The following is a 19,529-nucleotide window of genomic DNA, read 5'->3' as shown; positions in this document are numbered from 1 at the left end:
TCTGTACATTATCTGTACTACAGTGGTTAAGTGGCTGGTTAAGTGGATCTTTATCCTCTTCCTTTGCAGACAAGATGTGAAAAAATAAAAATATTTTCTCAGATCTACTTTTATTCATTAAAATAAGCTATATATAATCGATTGCATTTCCAAAAGAATGCTTAAGAGGACAACCAAAAATATGTATGTAATAAGGATACAATCAAGTGATATCAAATTATTTTACAATGAAAAAAAACCCAGATAAAATCAATATAAAGAAGTAATAAGAAACCAGATGGAATAGATGACAAAACATAAATCAATTCAATGGACTCATTCCTCTCAGATACCCCCAAGTTACCTTATTCCTTCATAGAACTCTATGGATAAGCTAACAATTTCATCGTCTGTCAGGTTCCCTTTCTCTTGCTCTGAAACTTCTCCCCGGTCTTCGTTTGACCCATTTGGAACTAGGCAAGTGGGAGGGGGGCACAGAGATAAAAGAACATGAAAATCAGACCCCCCCTTTTTAAAAAAAAAGCAGAACTTAGTAGCAGCAGAAAAAGCCCACCCCAAGATAAGCCACCTACCGTCTGCCATTGGATATGCCGCATAGAAGTCCCGCCGTCTCTTCATTTCATCTGGAAGAGAAAGGAAATTAGCATTAATTCCTTTATGGCATGGGCCCTCTTCCTCCTATGGCCCTTTAGCATAAAAAAAAAAGTTCCCCGCTACATGCTCATACCTTTGAAGAGCCCAGGCACCAGCTTGTACACTATATCCTGGAGGGTTTTGTCTGATCTGAAAGGCCAGCAGGGGGAAAAAAAAGGTTAGCAGTCAGTCAGGGAGGTGTTTTATATTACAATCCTTGTTTAACTTCTCCTCAAAAGGAAAATGACTGGAGATTCAGTTGGTTTTGCTCACTGGAGTGGCAGGAAAAGGGAACTGCTCTCTCCTCTCCACTCCCCCACCCCCCAGGCTGAAGCCCTGAAAACGAGCAGGCACAGTGGCCATATCCTGCCACAAACTGAATGGGTGGTAATGGAGACCATAGCAGCCAAAAGAAGGTATCTGCAATATTTCAGATTAATGGCTTGACACAACTTTATTCTGAACAGTAACCAAAACTCTACCAGTGCAATCCTAAGAATGTATACTTAGGTGTAAATTCCACTGAGTTTAATGGGGCTTGCTCTCCATAAGCGTGTTTGGAACTGCAGGCTGGTTATAGAACTGGCTAAGGCCATGGAAGGGCAAGTGCACCCACTGGCAATTCCTTTACAATATAAGGGGCTAGTTGCTATATTCTAAATGCTGTTTCTATATAAAATCTTTCACTACACCTTCCTCTTAACTAATATATAATAACAAAGAAAAATAATATATAAAACAAATCATAATATTTAAATTAGATACTGAAAGTATTTTATCTATAAAAATGAGTATCTAACTTGAAGGAAACTGTTACTCATACAAAAGCCTGAGCCCCAGCAAATATTGCAGATTCAGTCCCAATTCTTGAAAGACCATATTGCAGAGTGCTGTTGTAATTGGTGAATCAGGAGGTACAGCAAAAACAGTTTTTATTCCAGACTCTGTGTATTCACCAGGGCTGGGATTTCAGCTTGCTCACTTTTCAGAAAGGCACATTTCCACCTTTCAAATGTATGAAGAGGGAAATGAGCTGCTTCCTTAGGGAGATTTTACTCCAGTTTGGCATCCAAATGAGAGTGGGAGGGCTGGAGCATCCACACAACATTGTCCCTTAATTTTCCATTTCTCATGTTTTCCCATGCTTTGCTGTGATCCTTCCCAAACCTACCTTGATACAATATTTGGGGAAAGATCACAGTCCAAAATGGACATTTTTGCTGCTCATAGTGGTACCATTATCTTTGCCTCAAACCTCCCCCACCCGACACTCGAGTGCTTTTTCTAAAAGAAATCAGCGATTGACGTATCACTATAGCCTTATAATGTTATTTCTCCAAGAAAAAGCCCCCTCTTCCCCTCAAAACTTCCCTTCCAAATCTCCTCCCTACCTTTGTCCTCAATCCCTGCCTGAAGGTACCTGATCTCTCTCCTTTATCCAGGCCTCGTTCGCATAAATACTCTGTGGGCAGGGGAAATATCTCTGGCCCATCTGGTCATGAACACAGTCCTAAACACCTTCCTAGAAAGCAAGCTCCCCTCCAGTTTTCACAACAAGCATCCTGAGATTGCCTTCAGACAATTGTGCTCCCCCTGCCCCGTATCAGAGCACCAAGATACACAGCAGTTACACTTCCCACCATTTTCTCAGTCACTAAGGAAAGAAACTTGCAATATCACCCTAAGCACAGTTACACCCGTTCTAAGTCCATTTAAGCCAAGGGGCTAAGAAAAGAGGTCATTGTTTAGGATGGCATTTTAAAAAAACAGGAGCATCTCCATAGAGCAACTTCCATTTTACATAACCATTTGCACATTTTATTCCAAATACAGGATTTAAATGCATTGAACACACATCACTGGCCTTTGTGTTAATTCACCCAGAAAAAATTACAACTCCTTGCTCTCCAATCACTGCTGTATACACCCTGAAACAGTAGTCTCTGACTCTTCTGTGACCCGCTCCAGGTGACAAAGCAATTAGAGAATGGTTAAAGGGTAATTAAATCACTGTTTCAAGCATTTATCCTAAAATAAAGAGTTTGGCTGGGCAGAAGAGGAGATCGTATGACCCTTGCCAAGGCTACGGACTGTGGTTTGACATTTATTTAACCCCAAGAGCATTCTGTGGCCCTGCACAGACAATACAAACCCCACCCTGCTGGCCACTGGCTCATTTCTTTTCTTTCAAGAGGAGATAATAGGATTTAAATGTGCCTAGAAGCCATAGCCTTCCAAGGAGGGAAGGGAGGAGCTCAACTCCCTGCTAGCCTTCAGCAGAACTGAAGCCCAAATGCTCTGACATGTTCAGGGCTTGCCTTCTTGAGGATCTCCTCACACATCAAAGAAGAACTAGGAGGCAACATGGGGCAGGCGTTGGCCCCTGATCTCTGTTGATGTGTTTACATCTTTATGTGTTTATATTGTTTTAAATGTGTTTTATATATGTGTTTTAAATGCTTTTTAAAATATCTCAGACATTTTAATGTTTGCCACCTTGGGGACCCTCAACTGGGTGGAAAGGCAGCATTGAAATTTTTTAAATAAATTGGTTGGCCGCTGTGTGAGACAGGATGCTGGACTAGATGGACCACTTGTCTGATCCAGCAGGGCTCTTCTTCTGTTCTTTTGCTATACTAAGCCCTGGAATCTGAGCTGCCGGCAGCCCCGAGTCTCATCTCCAAAGATGCTTATCATGGAGACAAGAGCAGAGGTGAAAGGAGGTGGCAGCTTGCAAAGGAAGGGCAAAAGGGGGGGGGGGGGCAACAGGAGCTCTGTAAAAACTCAAGAGCTTAGGGCTGAAATCACACCTGCATTGCTATACAAACAAAATCAGGGAACACTACCTGGAATAAATGTCTGGCTTCAATCACATCTTCAGCTGTATATGTATCACAGGTAATATGAGAATTACTCAACGCACTTATAAAGAAAATTCAAGCGTACACTGTACATGGACTAAACATGCATTAATGGCACTAAAGTGTGTCTATGGGGAGGGGGATATCCCTAGAAAGACAAAGCCCATGTCAGAGAAATTGGTGAGAAATAACATTATAAGGCTATAGTGATACGTCAATCGCTGATTTCTTTTAGAAAAAGAAAGCATTTTGGAAGCTTTTAGGACACCTCTTTCGTTTGCTGAACATGCAGAGGGAGAAATGTCAAACATACGACTCCCAAACATGTGTTGAAAGGATATGTGGAAAATAAAAATGTGGTGATAATACCCTTTTCAGTTCACAGGTGACATGCCACAAAGGTTGAAATGCATCTGCAAATCCATCTTTCTGCATGGCCAAATGTGCAAGTTAAAAATCTGATCCGAATGCCTCTAAATTTGCATTTCAGTCTTGCACACAGAAGAAGAGTGGCCCTTTAGATGGCTGCAGTCCTGCCATGGTCATGAAGCAAACCCTCATGATACATATAGCATATTGCTTCAGTGCACTACTCTAATTTTGGAGCCTTGTTTTATTACATTGTTGGTTGTACTTATTGTACTGCTCCAATTGCATTTTTAAAGTTGTGTACTCCACCTTGAATCTCAGTAAGAAAGGCAGGTTTACAAATGAAGTCAAATAAATGAAATATTTTGCCACATTGTTCAGCTAAATAGCTTTTTGATTCCTTGCTTGTGCCTCTGTATCGGGAGCGTCCGGTGCCTGTCTGGTGGGTATGGGAGGGTGAGGGGGTTTGTGGGCCTCTGAGGAAAGACCGGAGGAAACCCAGCTTGTAAATATTTTGCAGAGAGCCAAAAGTGTTACTAGAGAAATGAATTTACACAGAGCAGGAGCTAAAAATAAGCCCAGAGAGATGCAGCTGTGGTAGACTGCCTTCTTGGTTTCTATGCCAACCATCTGCAGAGTCCATTAAGGCATGTCTGGCTTCCCCCAAAATCCAGACGAATGGGGAAGTGGCAAGATACCACTTGAAAGCCAAGGGCAGGTCTGGCTGGCCTTCACTCTTGTGCCTGTGGAAGGAGGGAGCAGTCCCATCCAGAGGAGGCAGAGCCAGAGAGAGAAGGGCAGTTAGCAACATCTGTGACAGATGCGGTTATTAAGAGAGAGAAGGGCAGCTCTATTGTCTGAATCCGACACCTGGAAATCCCTATCCCTCCAAGCCAAACAAGTTTTGAGCCCTTCCAGCTGCACAGATATGCCTGTAAACTATTAAGCAACATCTGGTAAAATGTTAAAGCTGGAGTAGGGTCTTCCTATATTTGGGGAAAGAGGTTAGTTTCTGTGGTTGACTGCCCTTCCCCATGTCTGGCAAAAGCTGAATCAATTATACAAAATGTGTAAATGTAAGCACATATGCAAATTCTTAATTGTTTATTCAGGTCAGAGAACTGGTCTTTCCTTGGCAGAATTCTCATTTCTTGAGTAAAAACAGCAAGCATGCTGCAGACAGGCAGGTTAATGCAAAAGTTCCGAGACAAACGGATCAATGCACTATAAACCACAACCGCATGTAGGTTAATTAAAGCACTCTCATCATTTCTTCAAGGGCTTCTTGTCTGTGGTCCAGAGATAGTTTTAAGTGGGCATTCACAGCACTCTTTAATTAAGACCACAGCTTTATTTACAGGGGGAAAGGCATCCTCCACCTGCTCTATGAACACAGCCAGTGCTGCACCAGTAACCCCCCTGCCAGCCCACTGGAAAAATGTGCCTGACACAAACAAACACGGTTGCAGATTTGAGTCCCACTCCTGCTTGGATCAAGCTGTGAACTGGGGTTACAGCAAGAAAGTGTAGAGAGGCAGTAGTCCTTAACGTGACAGTCCTCTGACGGTGTTTGATAAATTGTGTGTGTCTCTGGCTTCTTTTGAAGCAAGACTCACTGGGGCTTGCCCTTTGAGACTGGAGCTCATCCACAGAAGTGCATGCTCCTGAACCCCTGAAAAATGCCCCTCTTACACTTCAAGAGGAACTCAGCTAACCCGCCCTACTCACCTGGAACTTAGGGGGAGGGAGGAATTCCAGGTCAGAGGGTGCAAATTCCAGACAGCATGAGCCCCAGGGCCTCCCTTTGACCAGAACAGAAGAAGAGGCTACAAGTTCTGGTTGTAGCAATGCCTTACTGTTGCTCTTTAAGTTTGTCCAGCTGGGGAGGGCACTCCTTTGTCTACCAGTGACTAATGGCCATGAGAGAAAAATAGAGCTTCTCCATTCAGATGCAGTCTCCCTTTAAGAAATGGCCACCTGAAGCCAAAAGCATAATGTCTATGCCCTGCTAAGAGTTATCTAGCTAGCTAGTGCTGGAAACAAGAAGTATAATCTTTGTCTGATCCAACAAGGCAGTCCGTAAGGGAGAAAGGGATGGAAAGCTTCTGGTGCTTCTGACTATGTGGCTAACACTACCAGCCCCTCCCACACAACCACTAAGCAAACCAGGAGAGTTGCGGGGGTGGGGTGCACAGGAATGTGTGTTGTGGATGCAGGTTCCCTCTCCACATGCAGCCATGGATGCCACATGGCAGACGCCTAAGCTACCATCATGTGCTCCCTCCCTCCCTGAATACTGTACCACTGGCAATCCAGACATCCTAGTGCCACAACCAGGCATCCTAGTGTCAGTGTGAAATACCTGATGCTAAGGAGGGGCCTCGTTTTGTGCACTTGAACATCACACATCGGGCAGTATTTGTTGGTCTCCAGGTACCGGACGATGCAAGTTTTACAGACTGAACAGAGAAAACAAAAAGGGGGTGGGGGGAGAAAGTCAGCACAATAACATCAGAATACAAAACAACCATCATTTACAGCAGGCCTCTGATGAAGCAGAGTGTAAGTGTCCCTAGGGCTGCCCTGAGCACAGAGTCAAAGAGGGACACTGGAAACCCAAGGGCTGCCTGCCTCAGCTCTGCCAGTGCCAATCCCTTGGAGAGAGACAGCGTGCCCCTCAGCATGCCCAGCCGGAGGAGGCACACACAGAGGCCTCCCAGCAGCTCCTCGGCTGGGGATAAACACCCCTGCCCCAATGGAGCCTTCTGGGCTCCACTGACTGCCCAGATAACAATAGTCAAGGGGAGAGATTAAGATAGTAAACATGAAAATATAATATCCCCTCTTACTTCATGGGAGGCTGCTCGGCGAATGACACAACATAAGGTTGTGGGGGGAGAAAGCAATACAAATCCCCAGGCCACCCTCGGTTGCCAACTCAGCAGGAAATTTTTAGGGTTTCTTCACAAAGCAACAGAGGCCAGTTGTGTTTTGGTCCTGCTTCGTGATCCCCACCCCCACCATGTTCAGAAGCATGGCAAATGAATGTGGGCAGAGCCTTCTCAAGCAGTACCCATCAGGTCTCTGCAATACCTTTGGCTCCTCCGTTTGCCCAGCTCCACTGCTGACCATCATTACATCCCAGGCTAAAAGTTTCTTATTTAAATAGGGAGCAGTTCATCAGGGGACAGCCCTTTTCATTTTTTGTCCCCTGAATGTGAGCATAGTGGCCAGCACAATTTTGGCTGCTGTCATCCTTCATTGTTGTGGTAGCTGGTTTGAGGATTGGGCTTGGTTTTGTTTTTAATTGCTTTATCGATTTGTATTTGTTTTTATGATGTTGTAGACCTCTTCAAAAGTTAACACAACACGGTAAATAAATTAACAGCTCATTCTTTAACTGATTATAGTACCTTTTCTTTCTGGATAGGTACAACTTGGATTTTCCATGTGATGCCAAGGCACCATGGGCCCTTGAAAGTGACAGTCTCACTGTTCAATAGAGAGGGAAATGCACTCTTGGTATGCTCAAAGGCATGCTTCTCCACAATCACTTCATATGCATTACAGCTATCCTCATTACTGAAAAGAGTCTAGAATTGAAATGAGTCTCAGATTAATCCTAGAGCCTTCTGTGTGTGGCTTACAAGAGTGGAACTCACAACAATTATTTGTGACCTATAACACTCATGGCTTTGTACATAATTCTTTGGAATTTAAAATTATCCTGCTTTGTTGTTTATCTCAGAAGCTCAGTCTTCCATTCCAATATTAATGCAAAAGTTGAAAAATGGTTTGAGGTAAAAACATTATATATGGAGGAATTTGCAGGGGCAAAAAAGTCTCCAAACTTGCTTTGCTTGTGAACAGGGAAGGAGATTAAATCACGAGGCCCACATGGGTGCTTTCAAACCCCCATCACTTTGCACAGTTTGTTTCTAATGCAAATACCCCTACTAAAATGAATAAATGCAACCATATTAATGAATATGATTAATACTTTTAGTGACTTCAGTTAATTAGACAAAACCCGAATTGATGCCATTTAGAGATAATATATCACAGAGTATATTTGCTAATGGACATTTTTGATGGTGCCCCTGCCCCAATTTCAACACTTACCTTGGATTACTAATTCCAAGAAATATTAAACACATATTATGCTGAACTTCAATAATTTGACTGCTGATATATCTTTTGATTTGGACAGAAGGGCAATTTTAAACTTGTCACTATGGGGTAAAGGAAATACACTCAACATGAGTATTATACCTAGAATTATATATGTTTTGTGTGCAATTGCTTTTCATATACCCTGCAGATATTTCCATAAAATTAATATTTGATTTTGGAAATTTATGTGGAGCTCCTTACTGTCTTGGATTTCTCTAAAGATGCAAAATCCATTTAATGAAAAAGGATTTGGCTGTCCTGATCTTAGTTTATATCATCAAGCATATTTGTTCACTTGTACTAATTATTGGGATTGCTGCCCCTAGGTGGATTATCCATTTTGGGCTCTTTTGGAGGCTTCGTCTCTAGAATCTCTTTAAATGGGGTACATTAGAGCCTATTCATGCTAAAATGGATCCTGTTCCTCCAGCAATTTCTGCAGTTAGAAAATTATGGTGTATAACGTCACTACAATTATCAATTTGACCCATTTTCAATGGCTAAATTGACATTATGGGCCAATCCAGTTTTAAAAATTGGGAGGAAATCTTTTCTATGAAGAGCTTGGTCTGATAGTAAGATTTTCATGTTAGATCACTTGATAGGTTATGATGATGAGTTTTTGTCACTTTCTCAGCTGAGGTCTAGATATGATGTGTCAACTTTTGCTGAATAGCAATATTTACGACTACAACATTGGTTGGTTTCCAGATATGACCCTGAAGCATTGAGTGTTTCAGAGTCTCTTCCATTTTTGGAACTTCTCAAACAATGCAGGGAATGAAATCTACAATATTTGTTTATAAATATCTGATGTCAGTTATATGCAGTCTCAGGAACCAATGGAATAAGGAGATAAATAGCCCAATCTTACCAAAGTAATGGGATAAGGCCTTAAATGCTATATTTGTTGCTTCTGTGGATCTTAAGCTGCAACGCTGTCAGCAAAAAATGTTCAGGGTATATTGGATACCACAGCAGCTTTTTAGTAAAGGACGGTCTAATTGCTGGTATTGTAACTTACAGGACTCGTTTCTTAAGCATATACTTTGGGCATGTCCAGTTATTTGACCTTTTGCGGAGGAAGTTATTATTACTCATATTCATTTTGTATTAGAATATCCTGAATTTTTAGGATGTGCATACTTTTAAACTATCTGCCTGTACCCTGGAACCTAACCTATGGCCAACGAAAATGAACCCTCTGTGCCTTTACTGTAGCTAAAAGACTTGTATTACAACATTAGAGAGACAAATGCCCACCTCCCATAATTCAATGGACTGAGGACATTACAACTTCATCAATATTTGAACGTATGCCATAAATGACAACTGCAGATGGACTTATTTTTAGATATTTGGAAACCTTTTATGGATGCTTATGTGTAGATTTCTCACTATTTTTGGGGTTGAGGCTTGTTTTCATTTTTTCTTTTTTAAACATAATTTTTTTAAAGAAACTTACAAGAGTGTAAGCATTCAACGATGGTTGTGGCATCTATGAAGTAGCCTCCACATAAGGCGCACATCAAGTGGGGGTTCAGCTCTGTAATTTTTATCCTGGTGGTCCTGTGCATTTTGGATCTCAAGGTGCTCAGCAGATCCTCTCTGGAAACCAAAACAAACAAAGCCTTGGTCACTCTACAAAGACAGCCAAGATGTCCAGACTGGAGGTCTCATCAACCACACACTTGGGAAGGAGGTCATCTGTTAGCAAGGGTAAGAAAAGCTGGATTTGGCAACCTCTGCAATTACACAAATCAAGCACATCTACTCATATTGATTCATTTTGCACAATTGGTTTAACTAGAGCACCATGTCGTAGGGTATTGAAACTCAGGGGTCAGCAACCTTCAGCAACTAAAGAGTCAAATTGCATCAGAACTCAGAGGAGAGGTCAACAAAGAGTATAAGAAAGCTCCAAGCAGCATTTACATAATGTAAATATACAACTTAACATTACTAATAATTGATGGACTAACTACTGATCTATAAAGTTTCTTCAGCACAAACACTGGTTGTGGTGAGTCCTTTGCTAGGAAATGGCAAAAACAAAGTGTCGCAGTAAGGAATACATACAGAGAGCGCTCTGTACAACCTAGCACACTCATATAAATCTGTTCATGGTTCATGCCTGGTTTGCTGGCAACTGTTTACCTGTCTCAATTCCCTTTCTGGAAAGCATCTCTAAGAAGCCCTTGAGTCCCATGAAAATCTTTTCCTGCCATTCTCTTCACTCACTGATTATTCTAGCACACCCCTTCAACCCTTCTGATACAGCTTAACTTATTTGATTCTCATTTTGAAAGAGCCATCTTTGATTCCATACTGAGCCACATTTGGCTCTAGAGACCCCTGCTGTAACACGCTCTTGGCAGATGTTTTGGAAACTTCAGCTGAGCTTCAAGTATGGCTGCTGGGAAGTTACCAAATGCCTCCAGGCTTGGGACCTCCATTGGCTTCCAGTTTGTTTCCAGGCCCCAAACAAAGACCTGGTTGTAACCTTTAAAGCCCTACTGGGCTCAGATCGAGTACCTGAAAGTTACCTGAAAGTTACCTCCGCCCATATTTATAAGCCTGTGTGATGTTGGCTAGCCGAGGAGATTCTGCTGGGGAAATCAACAATGGCCAAAGGGAGAACCCGTGCAAAGGCTTTATCAACCACTGGCTGGGCTCTTTTGCACTTGCTCCCCCCACTGCCATCTAATGATACCGTTCACGACAAGCCTCCTGGCATAAGTTAAATACTTCTTTAATTCTGGAAATTCTTACTGTTCTTGGTATTTTAAATTGTTATAGACTTTCTTGAGCATTTGTAATGGAAAGGTGACATATATAATAATCATGCTAAATTAATAAATGATTATAATCTGATTCTGTGCCCGACAGCACACACTCGGCCTTTGCAAAAAGCACAAGGGCTACAGCAAGATGTGGCTTCCAGCGTTGCCGTAGATACCAAGGGTCAGCTACTGGGAACCCACCCCCTTACCTCACAAATAGTGAAATTATATTCTGTTATGATAATCGATTATTATTTATAGTTTAAGCTGTTATACATACATACATGCTTATGAATGTTACATAGATTTAAATGGTTTTCTAGACCTTTTTCCTGAAAATGGAGAACTTCTACCACTATTCCACCTGAAAAGTGCTCAAAGCACTTAGAATTAAAATCAAGCATTTTAATTCAAATCAAATAATTAAAATAAAATTAAACAAATTCTGTAAAGTTTACCAAAACACCTAACACAGGCAGCATAGGAGTAAAACATTAAGCAGTAAGTAATAGGTGCGATATCTCTCCTAAGTGGCCTGAAGGCCTTCTGGAAAAGAAAAGCTCTCGGCTCCGCCTGCAGGATTGGCTTCAGCCTGACAGCTAGGATTGCCACCCTTCAGGTGGTAATACAAACAAACAAAGAGGCACCCTCACAGGAAAACAGACAACACAAATGGTAGAGAACTACACAGCCTTCAGGTGGTGGCTGGAGGTCTCCTGGAATTACAACTGATCTCCAGCCAACAGAGATAAAATCCCCTGGAGAAAATGGCTGCTTTGGAGGGTGGACTCTATGGCATTATACCTTGCTGAGGCCCCTCCCAAACCCCACCCACTCTAAGCTCCACCCCCCAAATCTCTAGGAATTTCTCAACCTGGAGCTGGCATACTGACAGCCAAGGGCAGAGAGCTCCACCGATTAGACAGATCCACGGAGGACAGCTCCCTCAATGGCTAGTAATCATTGTTAATAAAAGGAGCCTCCATAGGGGCAGCAAACCTCTGAAACTGGTACAAGGAGATAACACTGGAGTAGGCCTTGGCGTCTGTGCCCTCTTTGTCAGCCCTCCAGGGCAACTGGTTGGTAGCTGTGTGAAACAAGATGCTGAACTAGCCGGACCCCACTGGTCTCATCCATCAGGGCTCTTCTTATGTGCATCTTATATATGGGGCTGGGGGCCACAAAGCCCCTCTATGGAACTCAGCCGCTCTAATCTCATGTAAAGGTAGTTCCCATAGGAATGATCTCTGCACCTGAGAAGCAGATACAGGATACGGCAGCCCTTTAGATACGCAGGAATCAATATCTGAGGAAGTATGAAGAAACCCCTATTAAATCTTCTCTCTTCTGCAAGTGAAAAACTATCTAAAAATTCATAGTATTAAGGGTTTTTCAAAAAAATGTACAACTATTTATTAAAACGATCACTTCTGTGCATCCAGTATACATATTTTGGAAAGATATATTTATGGTTTAAATGCGACTAATCTTCTTGACAATTAATGTGGCGTATTGTCTGTAGGATGTGTTATCAAAGAGGTTGAGTTGTTCTTTGTTAATTCAATATCCAAATGTACTGATAGTCTTTAATGTTATGGCTACATAAAGGCTGTTTCTAAGCCCAAATAATAAATCATCCTTTGTTTACTACAAAGGTTATGGTTTCTATTTTCAACTTTTATTTTTTCCAGCTTCTCAGAGTGTAAAGACAAAAATGCATTTGAATATATAGCAGAGAGCACAGCAGTTTCTAACTCTCTCTCTGACATTGGAAATATTTGCAAAGCTGTTTGAACAAAACTGTGATACTTTTAAATTTAATAAATATGTCCCCAAGTACAACTTTATATGTTCTCAAAGTGAATGATGCATTCCCCCCCCCCCCGAAAGCAGTAAAATGTCTAGGTTTGATAAGAAATTAATTATTGTAGCTTCCCTCCAAAATTCTGGTTTTTTTTTCTAGAGATCGGGAGGGGAAACCAGAAATAGACTAAATTGATTCCTCCTTGGTTTCAACATTTCTGGCAAATTTACATCTCTAATAAGAATGCCAAGACTCACATTGACAACATACTAGAAGAAACTAAAGAGGACACATCCATTCATGCCTTCTGACTGGACAGGGACTTAGCAACAACTCATGCAGAGACATAATGGGGCACCTCCTCAGAGGGTGGGTAATTCTACAATTGATGCAGAGGATTCTGCAATATTGCCTCCCACATGAATGGAAGCCAGGCAACAGGAGACATGGCTGCGCAGGACACTTCAAAGGAGCCTTTAACTACTTAATTTATTTTTTGTTGCATACTCCCAGTTGTCTCATGGCGCACTGCTTGTCAATTAGAGACCCAGCCTTCAATTTCCCTGAACTCCCCTGTGTATAGAGATTATGAGTACATGTAAACTATGTCACTATGTCTGGTCCTGTCTGCACATTCACAGATACATTATTTAAAACCATACATCCTATACAAACACTACATACAGCTTGCTTTTACAACTGTTACCTTTGCGCTCACATTGGTAGCAAACACCTGAATGTACATCATAAACTTTTCTTCACATGTAAACACAACACATACATGCATAGCCATGCCCTGTACAGACTTCACACAAAAACAATCCATGGTTTGTTTTCACACACACACACTTGCCTTAAGTCTTGTGAGACAAAGGAAAAATGCACAAATAACCATGTAAACATCCCTCTCCCCTGCCCACATCTTTCCCACTAACCAGTCAGTAACAAGCACAGGAATACATAAATACCACTGCAGCCACATAGCTTTCAAATTCACTGAGTCCAAAGCACTCCCATCTCTCCTAAATCATTCAGTTGCGCTTCTTGTAACTCCAACATAGCTTCTGACAGAGACAAGCAAGGCCTTGCAAGAATCTCAGCTCACCCTTTAAGATATACCCCGTAGGCTTTAGTTCACAGGGAAAGTGGACTCATCTGCCAGCTCAAAGAATATTTGCAAACAGTGCCAGGTAGACCTTTGGCTTTCTTCCTAGGCAGGATTCCCTCTGAAAGCTTCTTGCATAGATTGCAAAAGACCCTCCCCCTACCCAGTTAAAATAAAGATGGCCACCAGCTTCAGCGGACATGGAGGGGGGAGACAAAGAGGGGAAGCAGCTTCTGAAACGGGGGGTGGGGAGTAGAAATATACTTACAGGACTTAGAAGTGAAGGGGTTTCTTTTGTTTTGAAATTGTAAATACCAGGAAAATATTGGGGCAGGGGCACATGTGGCATGACACACACACCCTCTCTCCCCCATCCTATTTATAGCTGATTGGAGATGAAAAGTGGCAGGGAAACGTTGGAGATGCAGTAGTGTACAACTGTTCCTATTTCTAACCGGAGCCAAATTATCTATACCACACACAGGCACACACACACACACACACAATGCCCAAGGCCTCTGCAAAGTATATTCTCAGTTAGTGTAGACTCCCCCTCCCCCAATAATGTTTGAACTGGAAAGGGAAAAGAAAGTCAACTTACAGAAAAAGTACATTTCTCAGCATGAGGTGTGTGTGGGGGGGGGGAGGGGGTGTGTTAAAAACTTTGCTACATAAATACCCAGTAAAAGCATTTCCAAAATGCTAGTTCAAGGCTTGTAAAGTAAACAAGTGAGCCAGCAACAGCTGTTCTAGTCTGCGCTCTTCAGTGCTGGGTTTTAAGACCCAAGCTATATATAAATCCACGGAACCCAGCACTGAAGTGTATCCTAGACTGGGTCATGTTGGTCTGAGATAGGAAGTTGCATGTTTGGAAGCTATTGCTCCCTGTACACGGAAAAACAGCACGTCAGGGAAAATGTCACCGCTAACTGTTCCCAATTGACTAGCTAGTTTCCTATGGGCCGAAAGCACCCCCAACCCCAGTTCAGAAGTCCGCACACATGCAAAGACCTCTCAGCTCTGAAATGAGGGTACAGTCCCAAGGAAAACTTTACCACATTTAGAGAGAAAATATGCATTAAAAAAAATCAAAATAATTTTTCCCATTTGCCACAAACAGCACATTCTATATAAGGGGAAAAAGGTTCGGCACACCGATGTTATATTCAGAACCCTTCCTTTCCAGTGTATTCGGAATGCCAATATGGACACTTCCATGTACTTGCCATATGCCTAACTTCATGCTGACATCCTTGCCTGAGCCCCTGCCAGAAAACACAAAAGGTTAAAAAAACCCTGCCGAATATTTAATACAGTGAGTAATCTCACAAAGAATTGGGGTGGACTTACTCTAGAGCAACCACAGCTCGAACACACTCAACCACATTTATTATCTGAATAAGCGTGTGTGAGGAGGGAGCAGCATCTTGGCATTTTGTGTCCCAAATATGTGGCAGACCGTCCACCTAGGCCCAGTGCATGCAGACGCCTGATGGCTCCTAGGCAGGTTTGGTTCTTTAGAGATCATAGTTGGTTCCTACTGTCCTTGGTTCCTAACCATTGTTTCAAAAATGATTTGCTCCTGCCCACAAAATTATAGCATGCATACATAGAAACAGACGCACAAACCTGTGCAAACCTGTATATAATAAGCAGGTTTTTCAAAAAGGCTAGCAGCACCTAAGAGACTGACCACATTTATTTCAATATGAGCTTATGTGAATTACAGGTCACTAATGCTGATAGTTTTTAACGTACCCCTGGACTTCTTTCTTTTGCTACAACAGACTAATAAGGCTACCTCCTTTATAACCGTAACATCTGTTAACGTTTGTTTGTTTCTACCTTTCTCACTGAGAGCAGAACCACAAGTGACAAAAGGCACAGATAGGACACTTGTCTGCTTCCCTCAAGTTTTGATGGGAAATGTAGGCATCCTGGTCTCGCAGCTTCGCTCTCTGACTGCTGTCCAATGGACTTTTCAACTGTCACTTGTCCAACATTCCGCCAAGCTGCCTACATTTCCCATCAAAACTTGAGGGAAGCAGACAAGTGTCCAATCTGTGCCTTTTGTCACTTGTGGTTCTGCTCTGAGACTCAGGCAGGGCTTTTTTTCAGCTGGAACACGGTGGAACGGAGTTCCGGAATCTCTTGAAAATAGTCACATGGCTGGTGGCCCCGCCCCCTGATCTCCAGACAGAGGAGGGTTTAGATTGCCCTCCGCACCGTGGCGTGGAGGGCAATCTAAACTCCCCTCTGTCTGGAGATCAGGGGGCAGGACCACCAGCCATGTGACCATTTTCTCTGAGGGCAACCCACTGAGTTCCACCACCTCTTTTCCCAGAAAAAAAAACCCTGGACTCAGGGCAGATTCCATAGTGTGAGATTAGTACAATCAGTATCAAGGACATTTCCATACAGTGTCAAGGACACTTCCATAAACAATGTCATAGGATTTTACAAAGCTATAGCATTAGCAAGGATCTAATATGGAGTTGAAAATTGCTGAAACAGAACATAATCAATTCTAGAACTGACATTAGACAACATGAAGCACAGGTAGTATATAGAAGTACATATTCAAAGCAACAGATAATATGCAAGGCAACATAGTGGTGAAGTCTATGGTCCCTAACTCATTAGTGAAGCATCTGAGACCCCCTCCCTACAATACTTCCCTCCTGTTTGAGTAAAAAAACTTTTTGAATAATTCTGTTAGGCATTGTTTGTGGAAAGCCAGGAAAGGGGTGGGGCTCTCCTGACCTCCTCAGGCAGGCCATTCCACAGGGTAGGGGCCACCACAGAGAAAGCCCATGTATGGAGTATGAAATACTGAATTCTGGGATTCTGTATAGTATAGGATCTATACTGTTGCCCATTTTGCACAATTTATTTCAAACACACAAGACTGCCTTACACCAAGTCACACCACAGGGTCAGTATTGTCTGACAGCAGCTCTCCAGGGTCTCAGGCAGAGAAAGATCTTCCACGTCATACATTTCCCAGCTCTTTTTATTGGAGACATGAGGGATTGAATGTGGAGCACCAATTCCACTGAAAACAGGGACAGAGCACTGTGGGCCCAGCAGCACTCTGCTGCTAGAAATGCCACTGCATACACACCGTACATAGACACATACACAGAGACTTCTGAAATATGCTTCTGTACCTGGAACCCACAGCAACCACCCTTCTACATTCAGGCAAAGCTGCTTCTAGAGACCAGCTGTCATCATTGTGGGACTTAGCTTATGAGGTTCCACACTGCTCAATCATCCCTCAAGTTATTCAATCTCTACGTAAGGAAAAATTGTTCATGGTTCTGAAGAAGGGTATCATCAATACGGTGATGATACCCAGCTCCACATTTCTTTATCCAAATCACATGGTGAGGCTGCAGAGGTCCCGAGCCAGTGCCTTACTGCTGTGGTTAAATGCTGAGGGTGAACAAGGGGAAACCGAATCCTGACAAGATTGCTGTTTGGAAAGCCAGAGATCTTGAGGGACCCTGTGCTTCCCACCTTTGATGGAGTCCAGATGACCCTTGCTGACTCAGTAGAGCACTTAGCGGTTAAGTTGGATGCAGTATTATTGCTGAAGAAGCACCTTAACGTAGCAGCAAAAAAGTAACTTTCTCCCAGGTTCATTTAGCACAGAAGATGGCCCCTTAACTTGACTTGACTGAACTGGTCACGTGGATCCATGGGATGTCTTACGCTGCCTGCCTGAATTGTTTTCATATTTGTAATCTATCTTGAGAGTCTCAGTGAGAAAGGCAGGCTATAAACAAAGTAAATGAACAGCTGGCAACATTTCTTTAGATGTATTGTCGAGGGCTTTCACGGCCGGAGAACGATGGTTGTTGTGGGTTTTCCGGGCTGTATTGCCGTGGTCTTGGCATTGTAGTTCCTGACGTTTCGCCAGCAGCTGTGGCTGGCATCTTCAGAGGTGTAGCACCAAAAGACAGAGATCTCTCAGTGTCACAGTCACAGACTGTCACAGACTGTGACACTGAGAGATCTCTGTCTTTTGGTGCTACACCTCTGAAGATGCCAGCCACAGCTGCTGGCGAAACGTCAGGAACTACAATGCCAAGACCATGGCAATACAGCCCGGAAAACCCACAACAACCATTTCTTTAGATGTTGGTCTTGTTAATGTTTCCATCTGTCCTCTGTCTCTGTTCTGCCCATATATATATATTTTAGTTTGAAGAAAGACACCCCCCCCAAGACAGGTACAAGCAGCCCTGGTTTGAGGGGAGCATTGTTCTGATAAAGGTGTTTACAGCGACTGGGTACTGTACGAGATCCTCCAGGCACCTCAATCTCCTTGCAGGGCACAAGTATTTACTTATTAATTTTAAGCACTATTTCCCCCTCAGTGGGGCAGTTTCTGCTGCTCTTACAGTTCTCTGGATTGGGGTCATCAGTTTCAAAGAAAACAGCAAGAAAGAGAAAGATTGTGTGGTTGAAAACATTTCTGAATCCCTTTTATTCTCCTCCCTTCTCAAGATTGTAAGACAAAGAGGAAAATGATTTTAGCAGGATGTTGATTGTTTTATGGGGGCGAGGAATGGGCATCTCTTTCCTCCTCTCATCCATCCCCTTCTGGGAAATTCAGGCCAGGATGGGTGCAAAGAAGAGGGTCCTGAAATTGCTGCTCTCTCTCCCCACCCCCAGATACACTCGCATATATAAAACAGGAGACCATAGTCCCTTTCGGCTGGCTCAGGGAGCTTCACTGTTTCCATGGCAACTCCTATACTCGGCAAGAAGCCAGATTCAAAGACAACCAGCCTTACTGTGGGGGTATGGGTGGGGGGGGCTGATTCATTATTTTTGTAAACATTAAAATTAATTCATTCGAAGTAGTCTTTAATGTCTCCTGGAAACAAGTTGTTTTCCTTTTTTTTAAAAAAAAAAAAAGGTACCTCCTTCCTCCTCCTCCCCCATTCTTCCTCAAGGAGAGGAAAAGGATGTTTTAGGCATTTAAAACAGAGGGGTTCCGTCTTTTTAAGCTGTTTTTATGGTCTGCTTCCAGCCTCAGGACTCTTATGAATATCATTTTAGGCTGTTCAATGGCTGGTTTAGGTCTTGTTTATTACTGATCATTCTTATTTTGTTTTTATTTCCTGGCAACATTTTAACTTTGTGAGCCACCATGAGAAGGTCCCCAGAAAGACATTTTCTTAACAATGCATTTACAAGGGAGTAAGTCCATTGAATTCAGTGGGTCTTCCTCAGCATATCACAATGTACCTTCTACATTGTTTCCTTGTGGTACATCACACCTTGTATATCTGTCTTCTCTTCTCTCCCTGCTCCCACATTCTTGCAAAACTTTCCATAGGGATAGACACAGGATCACATGTCCCAGTTCCTCAGCTTCTTCTCCACCTCCCTTGCTCTTTTATTCATAATACTTGCTTTCACTCCCATGTACCCCTCTGCTTCAGCCCTTTCAGTTCCAGAAGGGGCACAGCTGGTCATTTGCTGGGGCCCCAAATCGGGCACGGGCACCCGCAGCACCACCACCATGGTATGCAGAACCGGGTAAGCTGTACAAAAGAGTTCCTGGTTCAAATACCTTGTCCTGGGTAAAAGGTTCCTTGTTTGAAGGCCCCCTAAATCCTGGCACTGGGCCTTTAGAGAATTTAAAGATGCTGCAGGAAGGCAGCAACAGAGGGGCCCAATCCAGGGAAGTCTATGCCCCCTCTTTTCCCTGAAGTCATAACCATGCTTTAAAGAGGCAGACCCAGCCTGCCATATCAGCAGTGGGAACCACTCACACAGCTGGA

General features: G+C 42.9%; 1 protein-coding gene across 3 annotated transcripts in view; it reads right to left on the bottom strand.

Moving 5' to 3' along the window:
• Positions 1-19,529, bottom strand: part of PCGF2 (polycomb group ring finger 2) — a 39,963-nt gene that overhangs the window by 10,181 nt on the left and 10,253 nt on the right. For 2 of the 3 annotated variants that reach the window (XM_054993255.1, XM_054993253.1), the window contains exons 2-6: positions 9,502-9,644; positions 6,226-6,322; positions 728-783; positions 573-623; positions 344-452 (exon numbers count right to left, since the gene is read on the bottom strand). In XM_054993255.1, coding sequence (XP_054849230.1) covers positions 344-452; positions 573-623; positions 728-783; positions 6,226-6,322; positions 9,502-9,613 — 425 coding nt within the window. In that variant the 5' untranslated portion in view covers positions 9,614-9,644. Of the gene's footprint in view, positions 1-343; positions 453-572; positions 624-727; positions 784-6,225; positions 6,323-7,276; positions 7,349-9,501; positions 9,645-19,529 lie in introns of those variants that run through there. The other variant, XM_054993254.1, reaches the window with a different exon arrangement.

The sequence above is a fragment of the Eublepharis macularius genome, chromosome 12 (assembly GCF_028583425.1).
Source record: "Eublepharis macularius isolate TG4126 chromosome 12, MPM_Emac_v1.0, whole genome shotgun sequence".
Lineage (NCBI taxonomy): Eukaryota > Metazoa > Chordata > Lepidosauria > Squamata > Eublepharidae > Eublepharis > Eublepharis macularius.
This window is presented reverse-complemented; position numbering and strand designations above follow the sequence as displayed.